The sequence below is a fragment of the Phoca vitulina genome, unplaced genomic scaffold, assembly GCF_004348235.1.
Source record: "Phoca vitulina isolate PV1807 unplaced genomic scaffold, GSC_HSeal_1.0 scaffold7, whole genome shotgun sequence".
Classification (NCBI taxonomy): Eukaryota; Metazoa; Chordata; class Mammalia; order Carnivora; family Phocidae; genus Phoca; species Phoca vitulina.
The window spans coordinates 9,280,078-9,292,739 of NW_022589710.1; the positions used below are offsets into that span (position 1 = coordinate 9,280,078).

At 37.8% G+C, this 12,662-nt stretch overlaps 1 protein-coding gene across 9 annotated transcripts in view; it reads left to right on the forward strand.

Annotated features, from left to right (window-relative positions):
• Positions 1-12,662, forward strand: part of AKAP6 (A-kinase anchoring protein 6) — a 574,958-nt gene that overhangs the window by 496,892 nt on the left and 65,404 nt on the right. For all 9 annotated transcript variants that reach the window (XR_004299524.1, XM_032404915.1, XM_032404920.1 and 6 more), the window contains one exon: positions 1,213-1,437. Coding sequence is in view for 8 of the 9 variants with exons in the window: in XM_032404915.1 (XP_032260806.1) it covers positions 1,213-1,437 (225 nt within the window). In the remaining variant the exon portion in view is untranslated. The remainder of the gene's footprint in view (positions 1-1,212; positions 1,438-12,662) is intronic.

Consider the following 12,662-nt stretch of genomic DNA (forward strand, 5'->3'; position numbering starts at 1 on the left):
AAGGCAGGCATTGGCATCTGCTGTGCTGACACAAATTGTGAATTAAATGAAATTGATGTCCTCTGTCGTATATTTATGAAGACGGACCATTCTCTGAAGTATTCTGTTTATGAAGAATTTATGATTGCAAACTGTTCCAGAACAAAAAAGTGGCAATAAATTCTTTTTTGTGACCCTACCCTCCAAGGGCATTGATTTCACCTCCTGCTGCTACTTTTGTTACAGCATAAAAACAATAGCTAAATCTGGATTCCACGGAGGGTCTTCAAATTATCAATATTTGCGCCATGAAAATACAAGGGTGTTGCCAAGAAAGGCTATTTTTCTGTTAGGATCTCCTAAAGATACTATTTACAGAACACTACACAGCAAATGGATGTTTGTTGACTTAATTTTATTTGTGTTTTAAAGCTTATTTCTGTAGGTTTAATTCATCATTATAGATTAACTCCTACTGATTCTCCAGAGTGTTTTCCACCAAAAAAAAAAAAAAAAAAAAAAAATCCCTCTCAGCTGCACGTTCATGCCATAGTGGTTAATGTAAGAAGGCTTCTGGCATAGTGGATTGGGACTGACTTTGACACATATATTAGAAAGTCTACCATCCAGAAATGCAGAGTGGGAAGCATCGTGGGGTTGAACAATTTCTAAGTCAGGTAAAATGCAAGAACAGCACCAAGGAAGCTGCCCCTTCTGAGCGGCCCTCAGTCGTACGGTTGGGGAAATTGTACTTTATGAAACCAAAAAAAAAAAAAAAAGGAATTTAATTCTCCATGTACAATCTACTCTTGGCCTCTTTAGTGTATTGATTAAACTCAGACTTCTATCTCCTGAAAATGTTACGCAGAGAATATTTTCTTGTAAACTCCTGTCATGAGAATTCAAATGAATTTTCATCAGTGACCATGGTGAACTTTTCCTTCCTGTTAAAGGAAATTATAAGTGAATGAGGTCTTCTTAAGCCCCTAGTGGTAGTCAGAACAACACACGCTGCTCAAGAATTCAAAAATCCTAAATGGAACAATGAGCTAATCTGAACTGAATGTCCATGGTGAGGGGGCAGGTGCGGCTGGACACCTTCCAGGAGGCTCTTGTTACTGACCAAACTGTGGAATGTTTTTGGTACCGAAGCTAATCTGTGTTTTTGTTTTTTTGTTGGTGGTGGTTTTTTGTTTGTTTGTTTTTGTTTTTGTTTTTCATCGGATGCGTTAGAAAACCCTAGGACAGAAGATCCAGGACACAATGGCAGGACACAGTGGGTCTGGTCCACGTGACCTGCTCTCTCCCGAAAGCGGAAACCTGGTGAGGCAGCTGGAGGTCAGGATCAAAGAACTGAAAGGGTGGCTGAGAGATACAGAGCTTTTCATCTTCAATTCCTGCCTGAGACAAGAAAAGGAAGGAACAATGAACGCTGAGAAACAACTGCAATACTTTAAGGTAATAAAAAAACAATCAAAGTTGATAAAAAGCTTTCTTTATGGTAGGGATGAAATATTTATCAAGTACATAAAGTATGATACCCATGTATCTATGTATCACTGGGCACTTAAACGTTTCCTTGGATTTATAGACACCCTCTACATTTCTTGTATGCCAACGTCTGTGTGTGGATAAAGATGAACATTAAGCCTATCAAATACACATTGTATAGGGGAAATCACTGCTGCTTGTGTGTTTTGTGCAATGCCTGTGGAGGGAGGGCTTTGATAAATTAAAAGCAGACCAGCAAACACTACAGATTACTGAGGACTTTGAAAGGCAGACCTAAATGTTCCATAAATAATGTGGCTAAAAATACTTCCATAAATTGATATGATAAAAGCATGTGATTTAATTGAAGACCATTAATGCTAACAAAAGGAAACATAATTTTTACATATGAGAGAATCAACTATTTATGGAGGGAAGAAAGAGGTTCCTCCCTTATAGGTATATTCCATCGTAGAAAAATACCAGCCTTAGCCACACAGCTGTGTGCGTGTTCACTGTGCGTCCGTGAAGGAGAAGCATTTACCCCATTGGTTTCCGTGATTTATGCAGTATCTACTCAAAAACAGTTTAGAATCCAAGTATTTTCTTTTATTGCCTATGCTCGCCTGTACTACTTGAATCCTCCTGTAAAGGCCGTGATTATTTGGGCTCTGAGGTCAGTCTGAGGCTTTGGGGTTATAAGATATGAACTTGGTGGCAAGAAACCTTCTGGCATGAATGGTCTCAAAGAGGAGAAAGGGGAAAACCAAGAAGGAAAGAACTTCTTAGGACCAAGCAACTGTTTCTTTGCAAAGCCTTACAGGACCAGGTTTTATTCATCCCCCCCCACACCCCACCCCGTGCCCCGCCATCCCCTCGCAGCCCTGCAATCTTCCAGCAGTCGATCAGAGAATTTAGTCCCATGTGGTTCACCTTCCATCTGCCAGACAAGCAGGATCACCTTGCTCACCTGCACAGCCTAGGAGGAGGAGCCCTCAAAGGTAAGACCACAATAATTCCCAATAAACTGCCTGCATCACACACCTACAGATTGTTTTGGAAACCTCCTCTTCTGCCATTGAATTGACAAGACCAAACTGGAAATTAAATGAAAGCCTCTTCCCAAGGCAAATGGGTTTTCCTGCCTATCCAGAAGATTTCTTATTTCATCTCTACTTGTCTTGCCCTCACCCCCATTGCAGGGAGATGGAGTCTTCAGATATTTGAACGCTGTGTTATTTGAACAAAACATGCACCTTATAAAGCATCCTGGTCATTAGTAGGCTGGATGATGTGAAATATATTTTTTCTTTATAGTATCTATATCACAGCTTTAGTGAACCAGTTAATGGCCCCAGATAGCTGTGTGACCTTGGTCATGTTTCTTGTATTATCCCTTGGTGCCTCAATTTCTTCATCTATAAAATGGGATAGTGATAGTATTTATCTCACACAGTTATGAGTTTACATACATAAATTATTATTTCTACTTTTTGTAATGGTGCATTTAAGGGATAGAAATCTCTTAATATTATAAACCCCAAAATGTTACATAATAATTGGAAACAATAACAGGAAGTTTGTTATTACAATTATTTATATACCTGCCTACCCCCATATCTCATAGATATTTAAAAGCAACCCCCCTCCCACTTTTGTTATTGTTATAAATGGAAGAACAAGCAGTTCTGCATTAGTTTTGCTGATGCTTCCAAAAGACATTAGCTTTATGCTTAAGCTTTGTATAGGATCATCAACATGATTTTCAGCTATCCTAGAAACAAATACAAGAGTCTCTGAAACATGGGCGCCTGGGTGGCTCAGTCGTTAAGCGTCTGCCTTCGGCTCAGGTCATGATCCCAGGGTCCTGGGATCGAGTCCCACATCGGGCTCCCTGCTCGGCGGGAAGCCTGCTTCTCCCTCTCCCACTCCCCCTGCTTGTGTTCCTGCTCTCGCTATCTCTCTCTCTGTCAAATAAATAAATAAAATCTTTAAAAAAAAAAAAAGAGTCTCTGAAACAGAAACAGGGAGAGACAGAGAGAAGTCTCTAGACTTTCAGATCATTAGATAATTCCTAGATGTCCTAGTCATTTGCTAATACTTTCTAGCCACTGTGGAAATATTCACTACACCTAATTCATTATTTACCACGTGCATTTTAGTGCCTGAAAATAATCCTAGAATTTTCATTTCAAAACTACCAGGGACTATCACATGCTTTTTGCTATTTTATTTCTTTTTTTCAAAGACTGTTTTTCTTAGGGCATTTTTATGTTTTTGGGGTCACTATTCATTAACTAACTGCTTTTATACCCTACTGTTGTGTAGTTAGCTGTTTTTAAAATAATATAATAAATACAGAGACTTTTCTACCCCTCCCCAAAAAAGGTAGGACCTTGATGATAATGTTCACCTCCTCATATGGTTTCCCAGCCCTATTCCATCCCCTCCTCTCCTAAGATAATCATGAACCCAATATCCTTTGTGCCCTTGCTTTCCTTTGATAGGAAAGAATATTTTTTATTTTAGTTGTTTTTAACTTTATTAAAAGGTAATCATGCTGCATGTTATCTTTTAAGACTTCCTTTTTCATTTAATATTATAATGCCAAGATTCATTCATGTCATTGAGGATGACTGTAATTCACTTATTTTGACAATTGTATGATATTCCATTGTGAGTATATACATGTATCTCATTTAATTCTAATAGCAACCTATGAAATTGGTATTAGGATCTTGATTTTGCAGGATGTGTCTATGGAAACAGGCACATGGAGGTTAGGTTTTGTGTGTCTAAGGCCACATATAATGAGTGGTAAATTTAGGTTTTAAATCCAGGGCTGTCTGACTCTAAAGCCTCTGAACTACTATGCAAAATTGATATTTATTGATATTTACTGAATGCCCTTCAGTGCTGGATGACTCAAAGGGAAAAACGGGACAATTAAATGTCACTATTTCTTTGTGGTTGGTTTATCAGTCACAGTCTTCAGCAATTTGGCCAGAATACAAATAGTTTCGGCTACTGAAGATCTTGGGAGGTGAAAATATTTGTGTTTTTATTTTACGTTTTCATCCTATATCAGTGTAAACTTCTTTGCCATGTGTCAGTTTTTAAATTGAAACATTCCAACTTTTTTTGAGCTTATGGAGCCCTGGTAATTTTTCTCTATCACTTGAAACTTCAGTCCCTTCTAAAGTTTTGACCTTGAGGAGTTTGATCAGATAAGCTAAGGGGGTCTAGCATGATGGCACTTCTTTTTTGTTTTGTAAGAAAGCTGTATGCTTGTCTGTTGGAATAAGTGTCTTTCCTCGCCAGAATTTTAAATATCTCTGAACTCTTTACTCTTTAGCGCTTAGTGTATGATTAATCAAGTGTTCTGTATATTACCACATTCATTGGATGAATTAAACCAAATGTTTGTAATATAATAATAATGTAACATAATGTTTATAACCTGCCAAAATCATAATTGATAATAAGCATATGCAGAATAAAAACTTTTTGCTTACCACAAATCCAAAGACCAGATCCCCTCTGCCTTTCTAAGTGATAAAACCTCTCAGATAAGAGTTATTAGAGAACCTGTACGTGTGGAACTCTTTGCCACATTGCTCCTCTTCTTGTGTGTTCCCAAAGGTCTTCTGCCGTCATTGGTCATACTGCAGACAAGCTCTACCCACAGGACTTAGCTTTATGATTCTCCATTCTCTAAAATCTCAGGCTTTTAACAGAATGAATTCCTTTATATGCCCCCAGAGTAGTGATAGATAAGCTACGGTGCACCACCCAGGAGAACGGAGTGGGAGGTTTCTGCCTCTAAAAAGAACAACCCATCACTTTGTAGGCACAACTGTTTCCTTCTTAGAGTTTAGTCTGGGATGAAAGAAAGGATCAGGATCTCAAGTATTCAGAAGAAGAGGAAAAGCAATTGTGGAATGTATTCTTTTTCTTGAAGGAAAGTAAGTGTGATAAACGTGGGACTAGACACAAGGCAAAATCCTACCTAAGAAAGAAAGAGTCAAAGCCCAGCATGTGGAGACACTCGAAGGTGTGAACCTAAGACCCTTGGGACAGAAATGCAAAATCGTCACCATTACAATCAAATGTGGAGAGCACATCAGAGATTTAATGAGGTCAGCTGGCAAAGGGCCCCTTCGAGCTATGTGTGTGCAGCTTCAAGGTCACTGGCTGGAAAGCACTACTCTTTAATGATGACCCTTCAAAGAGAAAATAATTGCTTAATCATACGTTCCTTGTATTCCATAACCAAATTCGTTAAAGACTCAAATTGGGGAGAAATTATTCAATACAGCTCAAAGAGTCTGCGACACTGGACTAGGCCCAGAACCAGCCCGGGAAGGACAAGTTTAGAGCTGCCAAGAGGCTCTGTCATCAAGAAGGTGAATGAGAGAAATAGATTTGGTAAGCTCGGCAATGATTAATACCCTGCGTTTGCTTAGCAATTTAAATTGGACCAAGCGCTTTTATCCAAGCTAGTCTACTTAAACCTTACACTAATTATATAAGGTGAAAATTATGATCACTTTCTTATGGGTGTTTTTATTTATTTTTATGAATGATGAACATGAGAGGTGGAAAAGTCAACATGGCTTCTTTGAATCCATGCAGCAACTAGCAGCAGAGACAGAGCAAAAGCCATGGTCTGTGGGTTCAAATTCCAGTATTCTCCCAACCAGTCATTCACCGATCCTTCAAAATAAACGTTGAAACCTTGTTGTCCTCTAAATCAAGGGTTGGCAAACGTTTTCTGTAAAAGCCCGACTAATACAGTCTCTGCCACAATTACTCAACTCTGCTGCTGTCGTGGAAAAGCGGCCACCAGTAATATGTAAATGAATGAATATAGTCTGTTCAATAAAACTAATTTACAAAACTATTTACAAAAGCAGGCAGTGGGCCAGATTTGGCTCTCAGGCCTTTGGTTCCTGACCCTGCTCTAGATTACAAAAATTATCATAAACATGGGAATGGCTACCATCTGCATCTCCTTTTGAGAAAGGAGACCGTGCTAGAACTGCAGTAGGAGGAACAAAACGATCTTTAACAATTTGAACAATGACAACTAACACTTACCCAGTGTTCATAGGATGTCAGTCACAGTTTCTAAATGTTTTACCTGCATTTGTTTATTTAATCCTTACCACCATCCTGAGGCAGGTATTTTATTATCCCGTATCTCTAGAAGAGAAAACGGAGGCAGGGAAAATTGAAGTAATTTGCTTGAGGTCATTCAGGTAGTTAATGACAGAGCCAATAGTCAGACCTAGTAAGTCTATTCCAGAATTGGCCTCTACTTTGTAGACTCAACAGTCCCTAGGTCAAAGATCTATTTCTGAAAAGAGAAAAAACACATTAACTTGTAGCCTACTTTGTTCCTCATCCCATTTCTGAATACTTGACAGCCAGCTGAAGGAAGTCAGTGAGTCAATGTTTTAAATCTTGAAAATCAAAATTTTTGGGGTAGAGTCTTGAAAAGGATGTCAAATTAACTATTAAATGTGCAGCATTACTAAGTAATTTCTCTGAAAAGGAATATCACTAATTTACTTTTTTAAAAAAAAAGGAGATAAATAAAAGAGCTAAACACAGTTCACCTGCTGGAAGAAATATTTTCCCAAATCTCACTGTGTAATTTCCAGAAGTAAAAAATTGGACCAGTCTAGCCAAGACATTTAGAGGGAATTTCCCGTGTCCACTATAACCAATCTCAAATGCCACCATAAATAATCACACTTCCTGTGTCCCCTACTACCCGTATTTTTAAGACAGAAGAGAATATTTTGGAAGTTTTCAAATAAGTGAAAGGAAGCCATGGTTCCTACAGGTCCGGGATCATCCCCGTTGCTCTGTCCTGGAGCCATTACAAACTTCGTAATGATGTTGTTGGCAAAGCTGCAAAGAATTATAGTGATTCAATCTGGCTGTGACAAAAGCATGCGAATGCTTTCAAAATCAACAAACATCAGACAGGATTTAATCTTTTCTATATGTCTTAGATAAATTTTTTTGAAAAAAGCTATTATATTAACCAAGTAAGTTCATCAAAAGAAAGTACTGAATTCAGCTTTTATCAGATATTTTTTTCCCACCGTATATAAAAAAATCCATCATCTAACACTTTAGTAATTTTAAGTAACTGTGTACAATCCAGAACTGCCTTTAAAAAAATTTGGCTGGGTTAAGGTTTAACTTCAAATATAGATTTAAATAAATGTTATATACGCTACCATCTGGGGGTGGTGGGAAGACCCACAGGAAATTTTTATAGGCAGTCCCAGTGCAGCCTTTTAAAGTAAATAAAAAGGAACAACAGTGGCCTAATTCCTTCTGAGCATACCTTTTACTAGAAGAAGATGCTGCATGATTTCTATGAAGGGGAATGAGTTGAGGATACAAAGACATAGCTGTGTACTCAGTTCATATGTGTCATTTGTATTACTGCTATCAGGTAAACCAGATTCATGGACATTAAAGGCTGCAATGCTAATCTAGAAAGATGAGAGAAGTTTCACCCATCTTTATGGCTACTTAGGAAATCAACAGAACTGCATTTAGGCTCTGAAACCAGTGTGATTAATGTTTCTATTCCTAATTCTTCATTGATTTCTTAACATTACTTAATGCTGTTTTTATTGTTAATAAACTCAGGTTAGGAAGCTACTGGGAGAACAGAATTGCAAACTTGTCTCCATGCTCTCCACTTATCGAAGTGTAGGATGGGAGCAGTGCATCTGACCCATAATAGTGAAGAGGCTTACACCAATGGGTTCAAGATGCTTGCATTTATAGTGGCTCTACCTATTTCTAATCCATGATCTTCCTTAAAGCCCTAGGTTTCTCATCTTAAAAATGGGGATAACAGGGGTTCCCCGGGTGGCTCAGTTGGTTAAGCGTCCGACTCTTGATTTATGGCTCAGATCATGATCTCGGGGTCGTGAGATAGACCCATGTCAGTCCTCTTCTGTAACTTTAGTACGACATTATTCTGTTACAGTTTACCAATGAATGGTATTTATTGAGTACCCTCACTAGGTCATGTTGGTTGGCAACATTATGATCTAGGATTCCCAGCTGTGTGATCTTGGTAAATAATTTCTTTTTGCCGATATTCTTTTTTTGTAAACTTGGTTTTTGATTTGAAAGGATTCCCTTCGCCTCTAGCATTCTGTGACCCTGTCTGTAGTAGGCATCTTTTTCCTTTGATAAATTTATTCAATTATAGATGCCATTTAATTCCTCTAAACAACACTTTCGGTCTGGCACAAAACTTCCAAAACATAGCCCATATTGTGTACCAGGAGTCGTGTTTTACTTCATTGAGAATGATGCTTTAGAAGGACAAAGGCATCTTTTGAACCAGAGTTTATTGCCTTTGGCGCTACAGTAGCCAACTTTGTCTTTGTACCCGTTTCCTTTCTAACATTATATCTTTATAATTTGAATAGAGATGCTGGTCTAAAATGGGAAAGAAAAGGTCTTCCTAATTATGAATTTCAATGAGAATGGTGGCACAGGTAACATTAATATATATGATTTTGTTGTTTTATACATCATTGGGACTTGGTTGATTTAAAAGTAGAAAGAACTATACCAATAAATTGCTGGTATGGTGATGACAAGCAAACGTACAGGTCTGTGAGAAGCGGAATACAGAAAACTCTTGGTTAAAATTAATGACCAGTGGGGCGCCTGGGTGGCTCAGATGGTTAAGCATTTGCCTTCAGTTCAGGTCATGATCTCCAGGTCCTGGGATCTGGGATCGAGCCCCGCATCAGGCTCCCTGCTCAGTGGAGAGTCTGCTTCTCCCTCTCCCTCCGCCTCTCCCCCCCCTGCTCGTGCTCTCTCTCTCCCTCAAATGAATAAATAAAATCTTAAAAAAAAAAAAAAAATATATATATATATACACACACACGTACATATATAATTAATGACCAGGGTGAAGAGATGGAGGATTTGAATCTAAGACAATGAACCAGAGACCCTACAATCAGAGACCCTGCCCTCGCTTTATTCCTTTCTCATCTATTAGGTGCCTTGAAGACCTTCATGATGTATCTAAAGGCATAATGTATCCTTGCCTGTCATTTTGTTGTCAATTTTTTAGCATATTGTTTTAGGTGAATTTTTTATAAATTGTATTCTAATCAAATCTGAAGATCTATATCTTTTAATAAAAGCACGAAGCCCATCACATTTAGTTTCTTGATTAAGATCGCTGATCTTTTGTTTCATCATGTTCATTCATTTATTCATTCAATAAATATTTCTTGGACACCTACCATGTGGCAGGCACTGGGCTGAGTGTTAGCGATGCATGAAGCCTATACTGTGGTCTTGTTTAAATATTTTGCTGTAAGACATGTTGTTTTGTTCCTTTTTACCCTAGTAAATTGGAATTTTTTAAACATATCCTTTATATCCAATAACAATGAATTGACTTCTTACTGATGCCACTTTTAAAATGAGAAATTGACTTCTCTGCATCCTCTACCCTATTTATCCATTTTTGTTGATATAATCTTGGATTTAGTTATTAACTATTATTATTACTTTACTAATATAATTACATTCTTTCTCATACTTGCAATAATTTCTTTTGATGTTTGTATTATATTTCATAAGAATATGAAAAATAATTCAGAATTAATTCTTCATAATACTCATTTCATTGCTCAACATCAGTTTTTTTAATACCATGGTTTTCTATTTTCTTACAAAAATTACTCTTAGTACTGTTATATTGTCTTCTAGTAATTTTTATAGGAAAAGTACATTCTTAGTATATTCTCCAAACATGCAAGGGCATGTCTAAAAATGTATTTTGCTTGAACTTGCATATAAACAATAGCTTGGCCAAATATAAAATTTTGCCATGGGGAATATAACCTTTGACCATCAAAACTGCTAATGATTCTTTTGGCATTTATAGTTACCAAGGAGAAGTCTGATTTTTGTTGCTACGTAGTAACCTTGTTTTTCCACTTGTATATGACTGGGTGTTGGTCTCTTTTTATTTCTTTTGCTGGGGACTTGGTGAGTCCTAATTGCTTTTGAAAATTGAAATTCTGCTTTAGATCAGAGAATTTTACCTACTGTTTACCACAAGTTCTCCATACATTTAGTTCCCTCCTTTTGGAAATCCTATTCTGTGCATTTTGAGTCCCCTGGATCTTCCCTTCACTTAAAGAAATGTATTTTTATTTCCACTTCTTTAACAGGGACTTTTGGTGGAATTTTCAAGGCTGTTTTGCAGTATCTAATTTTGTAGTTTGTCTTCATTGCAATCTTTAATTCACCAAAAGTTCTTTTCATCTTTGTACAATCTTTGCCGATCTTAATTTGTTTCATTTTCAGAAGTTCCTACCTTGGTGCCATGGATGCAATATCTCTGTGCATATTTTTGAGAAATGGATTAAAATTTTCTAAGGTTTTCTCTTCTCTTGTATTAATTCTGTTTCAAAAGGAGTGTATTAGTCTTTTGCTTTGAGTGTTCAGATTGGACTCGCCTTTGAACTACAGTGTCTGTTAGTGTATGTGTTGGTTTTTCTATGTCTCTTTATTCTTCAGGAGGGAGTTTCGTTTTCTGGGGCTGAGTGTTAAGATGGGTCCTCTGAGAGATTCTGTAAGTGGCTTCCTGTACAAATATTTCAGGCCCAGACAAAAAGGAAACAGAAAATTTTGATTCCCCTTAGTTTTATTTAAATTCCAGAATGAGAAAAATATAGACCATATACAAGGGATAGCAAATTGTCTGTTGATACTGAAGCGTGGGGTACCTACATATCTAATATCAGGTGAGGTTGAAAGCAAGTTAAGGGGGCATCTTCAGTATCCCAGAGCAGGAGAGTGGTCTTACAGAGTTGTGTGTTCATCAGCTTTGAGAGAAGAAGCCCCATTGGAAGGTAGCTCTTCTGTAACTCAGGTGATAAGTCCTGGGGACTTGAAATAGTGCAATTAGAGTGCAAGATAGGAGGCTGGGTTTAAGAGAGACCTCTGGGTTAGAGATGACAGGATTTGGGAACTGCTCTGCTGGTAGGGATGCAAAAGTAGAAGGCCTTCTCAAGACTCTCTCCCACTAAGAGCCCCTCTCTTCCTGGAATGCTGTTGCTTCTCTCTTCAGGTCCCCTTTAAATAAGGAAAAGAATCTTCAACAAAAAGCATTGGAAGTAATAGAACATGTGTAAGGATAGCGGGGTTCTGGTAACTAAGAAGAGAAGCAAGTTCAAGATTATTTGGGAGTGTGGGTAAGGATATTTTAAATTTATTCAGTACTTTTCTCTTATGCAAATACCTGTGTCAAGTGTTGTGCTGGGTACTGGGGTGAACCATCCTTTGTCCTCTTCCAAGGAACACACAGTTTGCTAAAGGGGGATAGTAACAAGTCAACAGGCAAATAGAATAGAATGTGGTAGGAATTAACATAGTGTCCTGGGGAGGGGCAAGGAAATTCCTAGGATGAGTGACTCTAAATTGAGATCTGAAGTGAAGGAGGGGAAGAGTGAACAGAATAGTATGTGCATGTGCCTAGAGGCCTGTGCTTATTTAAATGTTATCCTAGTGTGTATAGGTAGGAATCTATGTGTCTTTGCAACAAACTACAGTGTAAACATTTTTTTATTTTCTATTTCTTTTAGAGCAATTTGAGGTTCATAGGAAAATTGAGGGAAAGGTCCAGAGATGTCCCATTATACCCCCTACCCCCACACATGCACAGCTTCCCCCATTATCAACTTCCCCCACCAGAGTGGTACGTTTGTCACAACTGATGAACCTGCAATGATGTATCATGATCACTCAAAGTTCATAGTTTGTATTACAGTTCACTTGATGCTTATATTCTGTGGGTCTAAACAGCTATATGACATGTATCTGTCATTATGGTTTATCATACCAAGTATTTTCACTGCCCTAAAAATCTGTGCTCTGCAGATTCATTCCTCACCCCTAGCCCCCTGCCCCAAACCCTGGCAGTCTTTTTACTCTGCATAGTTTTGCCTTTTCCAGAATGTTGTATGGTTGGAATCATACAGTATGTGCCTTTTCAGATTGACCTCTTCCACTTAGTAATATGCATTTAAAATTCTTCTATGTCTTTTTCATGGCTAGATAGCTCATTTCTTTTTAGCACTGAATAATATCCTATTGTCTGATTATAACATAGTTTA